Here is a 17,696-nt window from a genome sequence, read left to right on the forward strand (position 1 = left end):
GCCCAGATGCGCCGGTGAAGGGCGGCGAGGAGGAGGAGGAGGAGGAAAGGATGGAGACGCCCCCTGCTGGCGGCAGCCGGGAAGACGCGCGGCCCCTCCTTCCTTCCCTCCCTGCCCTGCGACTACAACTCCCGGCATGCCCTTGCCTCCGCCCCTCGAGGACTACAGCTCCCGGCGTGCTCCGCAGCCGTCCGCGGCGAGAGACCCGGGAAGGAGACGGAGCGCTCGGCCCAGCCAGGGGTGCTCCGCTGGCGCGGCGGGTCGCGTTCACACGCGCCGCCTCTCCCGTGTGCTGCCTTCACGTGTGAAGCGGCCGTCCCGGCAGCGGCAAACGCTTGCTCGCGAGCAGCCGCCGCCGCCGCCGCCTCCCCGGGACCGGGCATGATCCGCCGCCTCGGGCCGCCGAGCGCGCTGAGCCACCGCGGCAGCCTCCACCGCAGGCCGGGGCTCCTCCACCCACAGGGCGCCGCGGAGCCCCCGGCCGTGGCGATGCCGCCCGGGTGGCTGCTGCAGAAGAGCCGCCGCCGCTGCTGCCCCAGGTACGTGTGGAAGCGGCTGGGAAAGACACGTGTACGCCCGGGTCTGGCCCAGGCTTTCAGGGGGCGCCTCGCCGTTCTCCCTGACCAGGGCGCTGCTGGTGTCTTTGCTCCAGGGCGCTGCTCAGCTGCAGGAAGAAGCACAAGATGGAGGAGGAGGAGGAAGAGCCCGACGAGTAAGTGAGGGATCCCCGGTGGCCAGAGGGGGTGGGGCACTAGCCCAGCCAGCCCCAAGCACGGGGCACAGGACACCCTCCTTCCGCACCCCTGGGTGGGGGTGGGGAGAGGAGAGGAGGGAAGGGGCACCCCCCTCTCCCCCGCTGGCCCTGGATCAGCCTCACAGGTGCCACTTGCAGCTCCAGGTGACTCAGTGCAAGTCCAGTTGTTCATTCCCCAGCTGTCCGGTGGGCAAGAAGAGGATGACGGAAGCCGCGCTGGGTGCGGAGCGAGAGTGGGTCCTGCCCGAGAGCCAGGGTGCCCCTTCCCAGAGCCTGGATCGCCTCCCCGGCCCGCTGGAGACGCCCTGTGAAGAAATGGAGCAGGCCACGGGGGAAGCGCCGGGGGAGGCCGCCCACAGGAGGCTGCAGGAGATCGAGGAGAGGTGAGTGCCCTCAGGGCTTTGTGGACGCCTGGGCCTGTCCTGACTTGGACTCAGAGGGCGCTGAGGGGCCAGCAAGCTCCCCAGGAAAGGGGGTCTTCATCGGGGGGGCCTTCATCTGGGGTGGGGGTGCTCCCCCACCCCCAGATGAAGGCCTCCTTTCCTGGGGAAGACCCCCCCCGCCGCCGCCAGGCTGTAGAACAAGATGCAGGGCTCAGAGGAGCACCTGTTCCAGACTTCATAGGGAGCTTGGCTTTGTAGAGGGCAAATTAAGCCCATTTGCTCGTGATTGCTTGTTTTGCATAAACAGTGGCCTTTCAGCTAGAGATGAGGAGCAGAGAGGTGAGCGGAGCACCTGACCCACTTGGTGGTGTTGCTAGAAGTCATAGAATCATAGAATAGCAGAGTTGGAAGGGGCCTACAAGGCCATCGAGTCCAACCCCCTGCTCAATGCAGGAATCCACCCGAAAGCATCCCTGACAGAGGGTTGTCCAGCTGCCTCTTGAAGGCCTTGAGTGTGGGAGAGCCCACCACCTCCCTAGGTCACTGGTTCCATTGTCATACTGCTCTAACATTCAGGAAGTTTTTCCTGATGTCCAGCTGGAATCTGGCTTCCTTTAACTTGAGCCCATTATTCCATGTCCTGCACTCTGGGAGGATCGAGAAGAGATCCTGGACCTCCTCTGTGTGACAACCTTTTAAGTCTTTGAAGGGTGCTATCATGTCTCCCTCAGTCTTCTCTTCTCCAGGCTAAACATGCCCAGTTCTTTCAGTCTCTCTTCATAGGGCTTTGTTTCCAGACCCCTGACCATCCTGGTTGCCCTCCTCTGAACACACTCCAGCTTGTCTGCATCCTTCTTGAATTGTGGAGCCCAGAACTGGACGCAATACTCTAGATGAGGCCTAACCAGGGCCGAATAGAGAGCTTGTCCCCACTTAGAAGAGACCCTTCCATGCTGGCTTTTGCAGGCTGTCTATCTGGACAATTCTCTCTTTTTAATGAAAATGGAGATCATTTTGCTGCTTACCTATGCTCTTGCCTGTGGAACTGAAGAGGCTGCCTTACATCTAGCCCAGCTTTGTCAACACTGACTGGCAGTGGTGGCTCTGCCTCCAGGGTTTCAGGCCAGGTTCTTTCTTAGTCCTACCTGGAGATACTGCTGGGAACTGAACCTGAGACTTTGAGCATGCAAGAGCCACGCCCCCGCCTCCCCTGCCAATAAGCTTGCCTGGTCAGGATCGAACAACATCTGTTAAAAATGTACTTCCCCTCCTGTTTCCAGAATCATCGACGACGATGACGACGGTGAGGAATTGCTTGCAGAGGGGAGCGTGAGCAACGTGCCCACCCTTATACTCTCCGACACGCTGAAAACCGGGCTGAAAAGGGATTACCAGGAAGTTCTGACAAAGAAAATAATTGAGTCCATGTAAGTGGTGTTGCCCCACAAGTGCCCAGCCAGAAGGGGCCTTTAGGCAAGGCATGGGCGCGCTGGGTTATGTGGGAAGGGGCAGCTGGGCAGAAGAGGGCCGTGGAGTGGAATCAACCCTGCCTTAAGCATCAGCAGCCTCCCGCCGCCCTGCCTTGCTCCAGGAGGTACTGGTGAGGCAGGATCCTGGGGCAAAACATGCTGTGGAGCCTTGATTCTATAACTGAGGTGGGTGGGAATATAGCCACAGTGGCAGAGCCTGGCAGGGAGAGGAACAGCGCCGGGTTCTGTGCCGTGGCTGGTAATGATTGGAGCCCTCTCCCACGCAGGAGCCGTCCCTCCATGGAGCTGGTGTTGTGGAAGCCTCTCCCGGAGTTCCTCACTGAAAGAGCGACGTCTGCTTCTGTTAAGAACTTCAAGCCGGGAGGCGCAGAACGGAGCCTCGCCAAGCTAGCAGCCCTCAACTCTGCCTTCCGCTCCCAGACATTCCCTGAGCAGCGTCAACAAGCAGAGATGCCTTCGCCTCCCCTCTATGGTGCTGAGGGACTCAATGAGGGGGCAGACGAGGAGATGGAGTTGTAGGAGGGAAAGCTAGAGAGATGCAATTCCTTGCTTTTGATCCTCCAGTCATGCTGTGATTGCAGGGGTATGTGTAAGTGTGTGCGCACACGCTGTTCTTGGAGTGCTAACCATAAAAACCCAGAGTGGATTGTTGCAGGTCTGAGACATGGGGAGGAAAAAAGAGCCCCTGAAAACAAGTGTGTGGCAGCTGAAGATTGTGTGTGGTTGCCTGTGACTTTTCTTTGTTGCCTTTTTCTAGAGTAACATTCTGGGTCTGGTTGTGTTTTCACTCTTTGTGTCCGCTGTGCCACAACTCTTGTGTTGTGCCCGGGGGCCTGGGACCCTTGGAAATAAGAATTCCAACGCTACACCTTGTTCTGCCTGGAGTGGATTTTGGACTGCTTTAAAAGGAGAGGAGGGGTCTTAGCGGTTCATAGCCCCTTAAACCTTGGGCTTGGCCTGGCCCGAAGGGCAGGGGAGGGCATTGCAGCTCTCGCTGTTCCAACTTCTGGCACAAAGTGCCCAACCCAGCAGAGCGAGCCAAAACTTCATTTAGACACACAGACCAGGAAGAGCAGGGCTTACCATCTTCTAAACAGCAAGGAGCTGGGAGGACTTGCTTGGGAAGCGGATGACAGGTAAGCGAATGTAATGTGAATTGGCTGGAGGAATTAGCACTTTGGCCAAGAGCCGCCTGAGCCCTACGTGCCCTCTGGTGCTGCTCAGGCTTTCAGAGGGCCTATCGCAGAGCAGGGGCCACTCTATTGTGGCTGTGGTGTGTCCCTGAAGAGGAAGGAGGTATCTCTGGCTGCTGCTTTGAGCCCACTGGAGGCACGATTAGAAACACAGACATGGAGGGAGTGCAGACGTGTGTCCAAAGGCTCACTAGGAAATGGCTTTTCTCAGGAAAAGCACAAGATCCCGGAATAGGCCTTCCATAAATCTGGACTTGCCCAGAAGGGGCGACATCAGCAGAGCTTGCTCCGGAGATCCACACCAGTTTTTCTTGTTCTGTTTCACTTACCTGAGAGGAGGTGCTCCAGAGACCCTTGAGGTTTTCTGTCTTACATTCTGTTGCCCCATTTTCTGCTGGTGTGATTATTATTATTTTATTATATTTTCCCTCCTTGTCCTCCATCATATGGGAAATGAGCCTTCATAGCTAATATGCAATTTTTTCTACTTTGATATTGGATGGATCTTCAAAGTACTATGAAAATCTGGAAGAAAACCTTGTGTAATGTTTACACCTTGATTTTGATCTTTGGCAAAGGTTCCTGTTTGCTTTTGTTCCTGAATAACCGTGTTTTCTGCCATGCAGCTGGTAATCGCCTATTCTTTTAACTTGCCAGTTAAACAAACCAGCTCTGACACAGTCCAGCCAGGATGGTGTGTACTTGGCTCAGCTCCTGCCCTCCAGAAGCAACTCTTAAGGTGTTGGAAGACTGAGATCAAGGCTTGGTCTGTCCTAGAGAGGGCCAGGCTGACACTTCCATGGCTCACATGCTGGGAGGATAGCAGAGCCCAAGTGTCTGGCCTTAGTGTTGGATCAGATCCATGTCCTCAAGAATCGGGAGCATCAGGCTGTGCCCTTTTCTAACAAGGCCGCTGCGGCTTATTTCGGCGAAGCTTCATTTTGTGAACAGTGACCTTGGTGAGGAAAAGGAGGATGTTTCCAGTTCCCCAAGTCAACGCATCCAATCCCCTCCGTTTTCCCCACTGCATACTTACAGCCAGTTTGATTTGAAGCCAGGAAGGCCAGCCCTTGCTTGATCCTGCCTGGTCTTTCTAGGGAATATTTAAACACCTGAGTTATCGCTCAAGCCTATTTGAATTTTTTTTAAAAAAACGAAATGTTTGAGTGGTGGATGGGTGAGTAATTTGCCAGTTTGATTTTGTAATTGAGGCTTGCCTCAGCTTCCTCACAGGAACATGGATAGCTCAGAAGAGGAAGTTCTGGGAAAGTTTTTGCTGGGCCGTTAGTTTGAAATAAGCAACATTAGATTGTGTGGTCTGTCTTCTGTTGGACCAAATCACAATTTATATGTCAAATAAACTTTTTTTTTAATGTTTGTAGAATGCTGAGTGCTAGTCTTGCTGTCGGGGTGGTAAGGAAGAGGTGGCATCGCGCCAGATTCCAGCTGGCCATCAGGAAAAACTTCCTGACTGTTAGAGCAGTACAACAATGGAATGAGTTACCTTGGGAGGTTGTGGGCTCTCTCACACTAGAGGCAGCTGGACAACCATCTGTCAGGGATGCTTTAGGGTGGATTCCTGCATTGAGCAGGGGGTTGGACTCCATGGCCTTGTGGGCCCCTTCCGACTCTATTCTGTGATTGAGGCAGCAATGGCTGTTCTCCAAGCTGCCAAGCGCTTGACTTGACCAAATCCCTACCTAGATTCATGGCATGAAGGGGATGGCTAGCCCTGTTGAAATCGTTGCCTGTAAAAACATACACTGTTAGCCCCCTCACGTTCTATTTTTGGTGGCACATAGCCAGCCTCCTCAAGAGGAATGTTCCAGTACTGCCCCATTTCCCTCGGTTACTCTTCAGATGAGGCCCATTGGATCTATTCTATTTCTTAGCTAAAAGGGTAATACTTCGCCTGGAGCTTATAGCATAGGGTGGGTTGTACTTTTTAACTCGAGGGTTTTGCTGCAGTGAAATGGCTGATTTGGCCACTGAGTGGCACAGTTTCCAAAGCACTGGAAGTCCTTGTAGTCCCCTTTTGTTGATGTTACAAGGGTGGAAGGTGTCGTGAACAGCAGCTTTCTCCAGGACTGGCCATTGCACACACACCCCTAAGGAGACTTAAGAAGAAGGATGCAGCATGTGGGGTTTTGTGGGGGACATACCTACTCTAAAGCTTTTGACATCCAGGACCAAGAGAGAAGGCGAGCCTGGTGCTGCCTTAACAGCAAAAGCTGCTGTGGTGGGGTAGGCAGAGATCTTGCCTGTGAGGGCTTCAGTTTTCCACAAAACACTGAAAGAAACCCAGGTACTTAACCATTTTGGTCCAGGTTCTCTTGCTGAAGTAATAGTTCCAAGTGCAAAGGAATTGCGACTCCCCTCCCCCCCCCTTCACAAAACGTTGACAATAAAGAGGCTGCATCAACTTCTGCTTTTAGTAGCCCTGCCACTAGTGGTGAATTTGCAACAATACCTGGTTCAGCAAATAGCTCCACTCCGCTGACGGCAACTGAAGCCTGGATTGCTCCGTGCCGTGTTGAGAAATGGCAGTAGCCCCCTCAAATCATCTCAAGATCAAGCACAATGGCACCCTGTCCAGAGTACTAAACTTTGCTTTGGAATCATTTAACGAGTGTCGCCATATGTTCCTGTGGTTCCGCCGCCTCCAGTTTGGAGGGACGTCCCTCCAGAGGGAGCCATGCTCATCACTACAGATTTCTTATTTCATAGAATCATAGAATAGCAGAGTTGGAAGGGGCCTACAAGGCCATTGAGTCCAACCCCCTGCTCAATGCAGGAATCCACCCTAAAGCATCCCCGTCAGATGCTTGTCCAGCTGCCTCTTGAAGGCCTCTAGTGTGGGAGAGCCCACAACCTCCCAAGGTAACTGGTTCCATTGTCGTACTGCTCTAACAGTCAGGAAGTTTTTCCTGATGTCTAGCTGGAATCTGGCTTCCTTTAACTTGAGCCTGTGATTCCATGTCCTGCACTCTGGGAGGATCGAGAAGAGATCCTGGCCCTCCTCTGTGTGACAACCTTTCAAGAATTTGAAGAGTGCTATCATGTCTCCCCTCCATCTTCTCTTCTCCAGGCTAAACAGGCCCAGTTCTTTCAGTCTCTCTTCATAGGGCTTTGTTTCCAGACCCCTGATCCTCCTGGTTGCCCTCCTCTGAACACGCTGTTTTGCCTGCGTCCATATTTGGTTCCATTGGAGTGGGGGGAGGATTCAGTTACAAGAGAAATCCACACATTCCTTGATGTCCTTCCCATGGTGGTGTTTGCAGGCCTCCCAGGGGAAGAGTGGAAAAAATGGGCCAGGAGTAGGCATCCTAGTCCCTCTAGATGTTTTGAATAACTCCCAGCATCCCTGACCGTGGGCTATGCTGCCTGGGGCTGATGGGAACTGTAGTCCAAAATACCAGCAGAGCCACAGGTTGCCCGCCTTTGCTATGGGAAAATTCTCCTGTGGCCCACAAGATTCCCCTGAAATCCCAAGCAAACAGGGCAGGAGCCTCCCCTTCCACTCCTGCGAGATGCACACACAGGAACATCATACATGGGTGGGCAGGTGCCACTCAGGTAGAAAAGCAGGCCTGGCCTCTGCTGCTTTCAGCGCTTGCTTTCCATCTCCTTCTTAGAGAGTATATGGACATCCACAGCTGCTACTTTCAGGTAGTGCTATTTTTGTCAAAGACTTCCCCCCCACCCCAGCCTGTGGTAAGACAGGACTTCTCTCTCTTCCTGCAACCTAGGACCGGTGTTGCAGCACCTGCAGCAAGCCTGTACAATGCTGTCGAAAGAGGCCGTCCTCTCCTTTCCGGGTTGACACACTCTTTGTGCCTCACTCATTCCAAAAAGTAACTCCTCATACCAAGAAAACAGTCCAGCACACCTCTCAAAAGGAATACCACAACCTAAGAGAAGTTAACCCCACCACCACCACAGGACATACCCCTCCCTTCTCGATTGGAGAGTGCTCAACAGCACTTCTACGACACATCTTCCACAACATCTATCCACCCCTCCCTCCCACCCACCAACCCAATATACACACTTCTTCAACAGAGCGGATAGAGACAAACGTTGCTTGCGTTGCATTTTAATTGCACAGATCATTTTTAAATATGCTGCAGGAAAATAAGCTATTTCAAAAAGCATATAACCATTTTTTTTTTTACAAAAGATTTCTATTCCGCATTGACCCATTATTTACACAACTGAAGGGGAGGCCCCTCAGGAGAGTGGGGGATTTTGCACTGAACATTTGCCTAAACGGGATGTCTTCCTTCCAGGAATCAGGGTGCTTACTCTCTGCCCCAGCAAGACTTTCATGTCTTAGAAAGGGGGGGGCGGCTCCTCTAAACACCTTACTTAGCAAATGTTGGGCAGATGCAACACACAAAAGGGAGCAATACTTAAGGTTCTGCTGAAACACTTTCAAGAGGAATGTTCCTTAAAAGTAACCCTGTCTTTTTGGCAGGGTTTGGGGTGGAGAGGGAGAGATGCACATTTACACACTGATCAGCTGTGGAAAGAGCTCCTTCGCAAAAGCCTCTTCCCAGCCGTACTCTGCGTCCAGTGGAGAGGACAGGTCACTGAATGGGGAAGGGGAGCCTTCGTAGCCGGAATCGCTGGAAGCATCCAGCAGACACGGGGGCCTCTGATCTGAGGAGAGCAGATATGTGAGACCCAGCTCAGGCAACAGAATGTCTACAGGCTCTTCCTTGACAGAGACAGGGGACTGGTGACAAGGGACACTGATTTCAGAGGGGGAAGGAGGAGCTGCTTCCTCTATTCTCACTAGCACGTTGGCTTGGCTGGCCCCCTCCGGCACAATCTCCAAGAAAAAGGGCTTGGTGTACTCATGGTCAAAGTGGATCAGTTCATTAACGGCCTCCAGCTTGGGTGATGCGGGCCCCAGAGAGGAACAGGGGGAGGCTGGTAATGAATCTGCTTGTCCTCCACACACCTCCTGCTGCAGCCTCTCCAAGCAGGCTGCCTCTGTGCTGCTGTAGCGCAGGAAGAGGTCTGAATCCAGGCTGTCGAGAATGCCCAAGAGGAGATCAGACTGCAGAAGAAACAAGCCTCCGTATTAGGATGGTAAGGCAGCCGTTCAAGGACCTTCAGAGAACCGACCAGGAGGTGCTGCGATCCCCTTCCTGGAACTTCAGCAACCTGCCCAAAGTACCCTCTTTTCCTTTGCCATGGAAAGGGACCAGTTGCTGTAAGTAGGATCAAAGCCCCTTTACAGAGCGGTATGCCAGGGCTTTCTGTGGGCAGCTACTTTGCCAGGCAAAGTTTAACCAGCGGAGGAGCCCCTCCCAACTCCCGCTTTGGTCTTGCCTAATCCATGGAAGCCAGAGGGAGCCACGTGGCTGGTGCCCGGGCTCTCCTTCCCCCACCGCTTGTGCAAAGCCAGCTCTTCCCAGCCCCCACGGCAGAGGCACTCACCTCAGAATCTGAAGAATCGAAGCCATCCGAATCCAGGCGGAGGCTGCCTTCGCCACCACCACCACGGCAGGCGACTGCTGGGCCTGTCCCTGCTGCAGAGGAACACATAGTCTAAGTGCTGCGGACTCAGCGGACCCGGTCGCTACCCTAATGCTGGTGCTAATGCTGCTGCTGTCATCGTCGTCACCTTCCTCCTCCTCTGGGTGTTCCAGCATCTCCATCTGTATATGTTTAATGGGGGGGGGGGAGGAGACAGAGAGAGAGGAGACACTAAGTCAATGCGAGGGGACATTGGGGAGATTGATGGGATGGCGGGATGATGGGATGGCGGGATGACCCCCCCTCCCCCTCCCCTCCCCTCCCCCCCCACACAGGGCCTGGCTGCCACTCACTTTGAGCGCTGCTACTGGTGCTGGTGCTGCTTCTGGGTGGGGGCCCACCTCCAGAGCCGGCAGGCCCAGGCGTAGGCGCAGCTCCTGGTTCTCCAAGGCCAGGCTGTGCGTCCGCTCCCGGAGCAGCCGGTTCTCGGCCAGCAGCTTCTGGTTCTACGGAAGGGAGGGAGGGAGGGAAGGGATAGAGGAGTGAGCCGGGGGTCTCGTGCTTCGCGCGGCCACCGCGCGGCCTCCCCTCCTCCTCCGCACCTGGGCCTCCATCTCCACGGCCTGCCGCTCCAGCTCGCCCATGCGCGCCTTCTTGCGGTCGCGCGCGCTCTGCGCCGCCACCCGGTTCTTCAGCTTCCTGCGGGGGGAGGGCAGGGGAGAGTCAGGGCCGGGGCTCGAGGGACGGGTAAGGGGGTGGGGGGGGTGGGGTGCCCGCGCCTCAGCCCCTCCGCGCGCCCCTCACCCACCGGCGCAGGGCCTTCTCCTCAGGGCTGAGGTGGGCCAGGCGCTGCCGCTTGCGGGGCGGCGAGGTCGAGGCCTGGCAGGGCTGAGGCGGGGACGAGGCCGGCAGGAGCAGCAGCCGCGGGGCCGCGCCGGGGCCCGGTAGCGGAGCCATGAGGAGGGCTTCTCGTCGTCGTCGTCGTCGTCGGCACCAACGCTCCGCTCCGCTCCCGCCTCAGCTCCGACCCTCCTTCCTCCTTCGCCGCCGACGCCGCGTCTGCGCTCGCGCCGGGGCTGCATATCTAAGGTCGTGTCCCGTCCCCATTGGTCGACGCGCCGTGACGCCACGACGCGGCCTCTCGCCTATTGGAGGGAGGGCGCGAAGGCGGGGCGGAGGGCACGGTTGCGTCAGCCGGAGGGGGCGGGGCCGAGTGACGCAAGGCTGCCCCGGCTCGACCCCCACCCTCGAGCGCCACGTTGGCTGGCCCGCCCTTCCCCCCACCCCTCAGCAACGGTCGGCGCCGCACTGCTGCGCAGCCGCAGAAGCAGCGTCGGGTGGGGCGCGGGGGAGGTGACGGCGGCCGTGACGACAGCCGCGAGGCGCTCTCTGCCCGCGAGGCGCTTACAGTCAGAGCAGGTGACAAAGCAGTGGGCAGATGGGGCGTGGCGGTCTCCGTGGGCCTGGGTCCCTGTATGACCCTGCCCAGGACTGCGCCCTTCCTGGAGGCAGGGATGGGTTCTTAGGGGGGCATTTTATGGGGGTGGGGCTAGACAAGCCCCCCAAGAGCAGCAGCAGCAGCCCCCTGGAGGCAGCCGCAGTGGGGCTGCAGCCCCTAGGAACAAAGGGGGCTGCCTTATACGGAGTCAGACCCTTGATTCATCTAGCCCAGAATAGGGCCTGTTCAGACAACACGCTAAGCCATGGTTAGGCCGCTAACCCCTTTTGCAGCAAACGGTTAGTGGTGGTCTTTAAACTGTGGTTATGTAGTCACTGTGGTTACGAATGGTTCACAGGACACGCTAAGCCACAATGTTTAGCTCAAAATGTTTAAGCACCACCTGAACAGGGTCCTTGTCAACACTGACTGGAAGCAGCAGCTGTCCAAGGTTTCAGGCAGGAGTTTTTCCCTCCCAGCCTGGAGATTGAACCTGGGGTCTCCTGATGCTCTGCCCCTGAGCCAGGGCCCCTACTGGCTGCCCATGTGGCTGCCCACCTGCTGCTGTTGGCTTGCAAGTCCCCTCAGCCATAGGCACCATGGCCAGTGGCAAGGGCTGCTTGGAGTTTCCCCCTTGCTGCGGCAGATTGTTTTGTGGGGCACCAGCGACATGGCCTGGGATCTGTCCTCCCAAGTGCTTGTCCTGAATGGGTTCTCCCGCTCTTGCAGCGCATTGAATCTTACAACTGATGCCATCAGAGCTGGTATCACCACCAGTTTGGATGGCTTTAAAAGGGGGTTGGATAAATTCCTGGAGGCAAAGGCTATCCATGGCTACTAGCCCTGACGGTTGTGTGCTGCCTCCGGTATCCGAGGCAGTACGTCTGTGTGCACCACTTTCTGGGGAACATGGGTGGGAGGGTGCTGTTGCACTGGTGTTCTCCTTGTGGGCCCTGGTCAACAGCTGTTTGGCCACTGTGTGAACAGAGCGCTGGAATAGATGGACCCTTGGTCTGATCCAGCATCAGGGCTCTGCTTATGTTCCTAGAGCTCCTCGTCTCCCCTGCTCTTGGTCCTAGATAGTGAGACAATTTCAGCTTGGCTTGTCCCCCACCCAATCCTGGATGGCATCAGTCAGACCCCTCAGCCTTTTTGTATTCATGAGGTGCCAGGGAAGGGGGTTGAGGGGCAAAAGGTGGGGGGGTGGCGAGAGAACTGAGTCGTCTCCCCAGCCGGCCTGGCTCTGCTCCAAAAGAAGCAGGTTGAACCAGTTCGCTTGGAAAAAAAGGCACTCGCTGCTCCCAGCTCTTGGCAGTCTCCGTACCTGTGAAGGGCTGCTGCTTGTTTGCATATCCTGGTTCAGAGCAGGAATCCCTTCCTGTAAAGGGCAGGTGGGTAAGCACACCTGTGGCGTCAGGGTGACCCTCACCTCCCTGCAGCCAAAGGGAGGCTGGGAGCTGGGAACAAACCTACTGCTGTCTTCTTGCCAGCTGCCTGCCTGTTTTCCTAGCCCCAGGTGGACCGGGCCTTTCGGACTGTTGAAGTGACCCAGACTGCAGCTGCAGCCTCCTTGCGCAGTGGTTGGTTTTATTTCATTTGTCGTGTGTATCCCTCCTTTTCTACAATAAAAAGAAAATACAGTGTGATAAACCAGAAGACGCTGACCCTCTTCAGACAAAATGTAAAGCCACAGTGCTGAAGCGTTTTGAGCTAAACATGATGGGTTTAGCATGTCATGTGAACCATTCCTAACCCTGGGGGCTACATAACCACGGTTTAAACACGCTCACTAACCATTGGCTGCAAATTTGGTCAAGTCAAGCGCTGGGCAGCCTGGAGAACAGCCATTGCTGCCTCAGTCATAGAATCATAGACTAGCAGAGTTGGAAGGGGCCTACAAGGCCATCGAGTCCAACCCTCTGCTCAATGCAGGAATCCACCCTAAAGCATCCCTGGCAGATGGTTGTCCAGCTGCCTCTTGAAGGCCTCTAGTGTGGGAGAGCCCACAACTATTTACTGTTGTCTGAACAGGCCCAAAATATCATCACAAGAGGAAAAACAGTAGCAAGGCATTACTAGTAAGGCATCCAGAAGAGTATTGGGGGTGGGAGTGGTTTGCTTTTAGCCCACAGAGCTGTGGGGCAGGCAGGCAGCAGGGCAGCCTGAGACTGGGCCAGGACTTTGCCCATGGGCCCCCAAGGGTGCCACAGCCTCCCAGTTACCCATGTCCCTCATGGCGGCAGCAGGGCTGTGTGGGTCGCTGTGCTGGTTGTCTATTCCCAGCAGCAGCAAAGCAATCCTCTTGTCATTTTCCCAGCAATGAGAGCAGACTTGCTTGTGCCTTGCCGAGAAGTCCTACCCCACAGGGCAGGATTTGCCCTCGTGCTCCCCAACGGAGGGAACCGAGCCTGCCAGTGATTCTAGAAGACACGAAGTAAGGGACCTGGCGTACCTGAGCTTGGGCCAGAACAGCCCTGCCTTTTGGGGGCCTGTCTGCCTAGCCGGAATGCTGTGCCAGCAGCAGGCAGAGGGCCAGGTGTGCTGCGGGTCCCTTCATAAGAACAGGAGTCATCGCTTTGCCAAATGGGGTGCCAAGGTCCCAACAAGGCCAGACTGAAGCCTCCTGGCTTCAGTTTACGAGAAGGACGGGTGGGGCTGCCCCTATTTGTCCCCCAGTACCAGGTGCTCGGAGGTAAATTGCTTCTGAACATAGATTCTTCCAAGATGCTGGGGAGACTGAAAGCTCCAAAGAATAAACTCTTCCCGGCTGGACAAAGCTGATGCTGTGAAGCTCCTCAGAGCTGGTGCCCATCAGCAGGACATTCCGTCCCCAAGGGTGTTTGCCCCCACGCTGCGTATCTGCTGCTCCCTCTCACAGATTTGTGCAGAGGCCGGCTTGTGTTCATGCGTGTGTTTGTTTGGAGTGAGTGATGCTGAGTGTGTGCGTGCGATGATTTGGAGGTGATATAGCAGCTGGTTCCTCCCGCCTAGCAGGTGGGCTCACCTGGACCCTCCCTGCCTTGTGTGGCCTGGGCAAATGGGGCTGCCCTGCCTCGTGCCCGGCTACGGTAGGACCCGAGGGAGGGCAGCACCTGTGGCCTGATGGGCATCTTGCGCAGGGAATGGTCCGCCCTTGGAGGGGTGCATCCTATTCCCATTGGTCTGTCTGCTCCTGGGGCTCCAGAGAGGGGCTGCCTGGTTGGTCAGTAACCTGCCAGAGACGTGCTGGCCCTCCCCATTTAGCAACAGAGCTCCTCCCTGTGTTACCTCCTCAAGCCAGATGGCTGCCTGGCCACCTGCAGACCTCTGGTCCTTTCCCCTGGCTCATGCTGGGGGTGGGGTGTGTGACCAGGACCTGCCAGATGTGTGTGCTCCCCCCCTCCTGCTGTTTCCCCACTGCCTGGCTAGGGATTGCTGCCTGCCGGTGGGTGTGGGAAAGGACTCCTGTCTGTTTACCAACCTTTACTGAATGCAGGAACGACACATGAAAGGCAAAGCCAGGTGTCCAGGGTTGCCAGCCAGTCATTCCAACAGGGCTCCTGTGCCCTGGGCAGGGAGAAGAGGAGCAGGGGTGATGTCCCTTCTGGCTTGGTGTCCATACGAGAGAGGCAGTGTCACCTGGCTGTGGAGCTTGCCAGGACACAGGAGCCTGCTAGCTATGATTAGTTGGCAACTCCACAGGAGCATGCTCGCAGAGATGAGGTGGGTGAGTTTTGTTCTCTCTCTTTGAGGGAACAGGGCAAGTCCTGGGTCCCACCAGCTGCACCGGTTGGAGAGCTGCCTGTGAAGATACCTAGCGAGCAACAAGCTGGCGTTTGCAAGTGAAGTCATGGCAGTGTCCTGCTGATGCCTCAGACTCCCTGCCCCGCTGTGATCATATTTGCCCCTTCCCCCATGGGACCCATTCAGCTACAAGCATCCAGGCTGTGATCCTGCAATGTTTGGCCAGCTGTGCTTGGGTGCTGAGTTACTCTGCTCTGCCATGATGTGGGTGGGGCAGATGTTGATCTTTTTCCATCACCTCACGTACTGTTTGATCTCGGTATTTCAACAGGAATCTGGTCACGGCAGCTGGGTTATTTCCCCCCCTTGGGGCGCCACCACCTGGCGCTACAGACCTGACTCGGCTCGTGTTGAAAGATTTCAAGTTCTCGAGTGTATTGATACAAACAGCATGAGAAAGCTCTCCGAGAGAACGCCATGGAGCAAGAGACGGCAAGTTGCATTTGAGCAGGGCCGGTGCTACCATAGAGGCCACTCAGGCGGCTGACTAGAGCGCCAAGCTAAGAGGGGCGCCGGGCACAGCACAGCACTCACACGCGTTGGCTGTGAGCCGGCCCGGCCCGAGGATTCAGCTGGGCCTGGGCGGGCGAGATGGTGCCCTGTGACCGCCCAGCCGAAGCGAAGCCAGGGACGCTGGGGTGGGGGTGGGGCAGCTCCACGTTCAGACTTCCGGAATGAGCCCGGAAGAGAAAGAGAGAGAGAGAATGTATGAGTGAATGGGATGTATGGGGTCTTTGAGTGAATGCATATGTTCATGCGTGTGCTTGTTTGGAGTGAGTGATGCTGAGTGTGTGCGTGCGATGATTTGGAGGTGATATTCTTATTAAATAATGCATTTTAGACCCATAGACTTTCCTTTCCAATTTGTTTGCTATAATTGGCATGACGTATTTCCTGCACTTTAAAATAAATTTAGCAGTTTCAAGTTTTGTGCTAAGTTTTTTTCCAGGAAACATATGTTCTTATAAATCAAAGTTGGCATTTAGGGGGGAGGCAGTGAAAGTAGCTCACCTTGCCTAGGGCGCAAAATAATCTGGCACCGGCTCTGCATTTGAGCTGAGTTGTACGTCTGGTGCAGGCAGCAAAAATATTCCATTTCCCCCCTTCCTTTGACACACCATGTTTTCCTTACAAACAACATTTCCTCTGAGGGTAAAGGCGTGTGAACTCCCAGATATAAAACGTATTGCTAGAGTTTATTTTGCTGCAAGTTCAGGGCCTGGGCAGCTGATCTGAGGACCACCCTTGGCAGAAAAAAAAGCACACCCTCCATGTTTGCCTCTCATACTTACCTGGCTGGCAAATCCAGGTGTGTAGCGAGCAACCTGGAGCAAAAACATCCTTTCCATTTTGCTGCCAGCAGAGGGAGCCAATTACTTTACTCTGGGCACAAAGCTAAACAGGATTCCGCCCCCGCCCAAGAAAAGGGAGCCATCCCGACACAAATTGGGTAGAAGTAGTGATGGTGGTGGTTAACACGCCATTGGGGATGTACGATTTTGTAAAATCCATTCCGTCTCCATTTCGCAGTGTCAGTGCCTTTCAATCCATTTTCTGCTCATGGGCGGAATCTTTCCCCCCGCCCCCCAATTTGTGCAAATTCACACTTGCGAAAATGTACATATCCCTCTGAAAATGTGCAAATCCCCCCAAAATGAACATTTTCTTGCATTAGCTTATGGGGGAAATGTCCATTTTTAGCCGGTGTTTTTTTTCTTTACGTATTTTTCGACAATTAAATTTGCGTAAAATTCAAGAAAGTTAGAAAAACTTTTTGGGGATATTGAAAGTAGCTTTTGTGAACCGCCCAGAGAGCTTCGGCTATTGGGCGGTATAAAAATGTAATAAATAAATAAATAAATAAATAATAAAAACAGCCCGCAGGTCTGTGGAATCTGTGTGACTCAGAAAAAGCTGGTCTGCTCTGAAATCCATGGGTTGGATTCACGGAAATCTGAACTAATTTGATTCAATTGTGGAATTTTCTGACATCCTTATATGCCATAGAAACCCAAAGAGAACCAGGAAGCTGGCAATAACTTCATCTGCACGTTGCTGGCGTCCTAAAAATGGGGAGATCTTTGGTTCTTGGAGGAAAGGCCAAACATAAATATAGTAAAATAAATAATTCTGTTATAGAAAAGCATAATTTTCTTATGCTATATTCATAATGAGCCTCCCCAGCATGTAAAATGGCCATCTCTGCATTGCACTAATTTACATGGATGTACAGTAGAGATAAGAAACATCAAATATCCCACTTGGGCATTTGTTGCATAGAGACCAATGGGGAGGGAACTTGAAGACTTATATTAAACATTCAGAATTTGAAAAACATCCTCTTGCTTCTCACATGCCCCACCCATAGACCTCTATTTTCTGCATGGACATAAACTAAAATAAACTTCAGCAAAAACAACAAAGAGTCTTGTGGCACTTTAAAGACTAACAAATTTATCCTGGCACAGCATGTTACGGCCCACCATCACATGTATGGAGTATTTTGGGGATATTCAGGTTTATATACAGTACATACAGTGATGGTGGAGAGGTGGGGCTGTGATCAGTGAGGTTAGATGGAAATTAAATGCAGAAAGTATTTAATGAAGTTTTCCTTTTCATTCAATAGTTGACAGACCTCTTGAAAAACAAATCAGCCCAGCGCTGACAGGAGGTTCAGATCAGATCAGCTCTTGGGTGCTGAGAGAAAGAGAGGCTTCAGTTTGCAAAATGCAGAGATTTTGCAAGGAACTCATCAGAAAGAATTGGGGGCACGGGTGAGCATTCCTGATCATTCAAGGGTTACAAGAGCACTAGCTAGCTTTAATGTATAAAAAGCTGAGGCCAAAATGAGTTTTTAGAAGAAGGCTTAAAGAGAGAGAGAGAATGTTTGGAAGAAGAATCAGATGAATGTTTGGGAAAACTGAGAACCCGGACAGTAAGATATTGCTGGAGAGAATAGGGATACAGTCTAGCTAGGAATTCGCTGGATGCATTTACCCTGGTTATTTCCTTACTCTTTTGTTCTTATAGTTTGGTGTGTTGTAACTATTTAAATGTTAAAACCTTTATCCTAATAATGTTTCAGTAAACGTTTAAAATGTTGTTCTTTCAACTTTGTGGTCTCCTTTCTTGTTGCATTATGTACCCCATACCTGAAAGCCAAAC

The 17,696-nt window shown here is 53.9% G+C and overlaps 2 protein-coding genes across 3 annotated transcripts; one reads left to right on the plus strand and one right to left on the minus strand.

Annotated features, from left to right (window-relative positions):
- Positions 1–224: 224 nt before the first annotated feature.
- CCDC117 (coiled-coil domain containing 117) lies at positions 225–5,204 on the plus strand. Its single transcript, XM_063144039.1, has 5 exons — positions 225–539; positions 653–712; positions 934–1,137; positions 2,418–2,564; positions 2,894–5,204. Exons 1-5 carry the CDS (start codon positions 382–384, stop codon positions 3,144–3,146), a joined length of 822 nt encoding a protein of 273 aa, XP_063000109.1. The 5' UTR covers positions 225–381; the 3' UTR covers positions 3,147–5,204.
- A 3,393-nt stretch (positions 5,205–8,597) lies between these two features.
- XBP1 (X-box binding protein 1) lies at positions 8,598–10,335 on the minus strand. Of its 2 annotated transcripts, XM_063143670.1 has the most exons (5): positions 10,116–10,335; positions 9,910–10,006; positions 9,661–9,813; positions 9,269–9,489; positions 8,598–8,885 (listed from the first exon to the last, which is right to left on the minus strand). In XM_063143670.1, exons 1-5 carry the CDS (start codon positions 10,262–10,264, stop codon positions 8,696–8,698), a joined length of 810 nt encoding a protein of 269 aa, XP_062999740.1. In that variant the 5' UTR covers positions 10,265–10,335; the 3' UTR covers positions 8,598–8,695. The 2 variants fall into 2 exon arrangements, with proteins under 2 accessions (XP_062999740.1, XP_062999741.1); XM_063143671.1 differs by lacking the exon at positions 9,661–9,813 and having other exon boundaries at positions 10,116–10,334.
- Positions 10,336–17,696: the final 7,361 nt, after the last annotated feature.

The sequence above is a fragment of the Elgaria multicarinata genome, chromosome 18 (genome assembly GCF_023053635.1).
Source record: "Elgaria multicarinata webbii isolate HBS135686 ecotype San Diego chromosome 18, rElgMul1.1.pri, whole genome shotgun sequence".
Classification (NCBI taxonomy): Eukaryota; Metazoa; Chordata; class Lepidosauria; order Squamata; family Anguidae; genus Elgaria; species Elgaria multicarinata.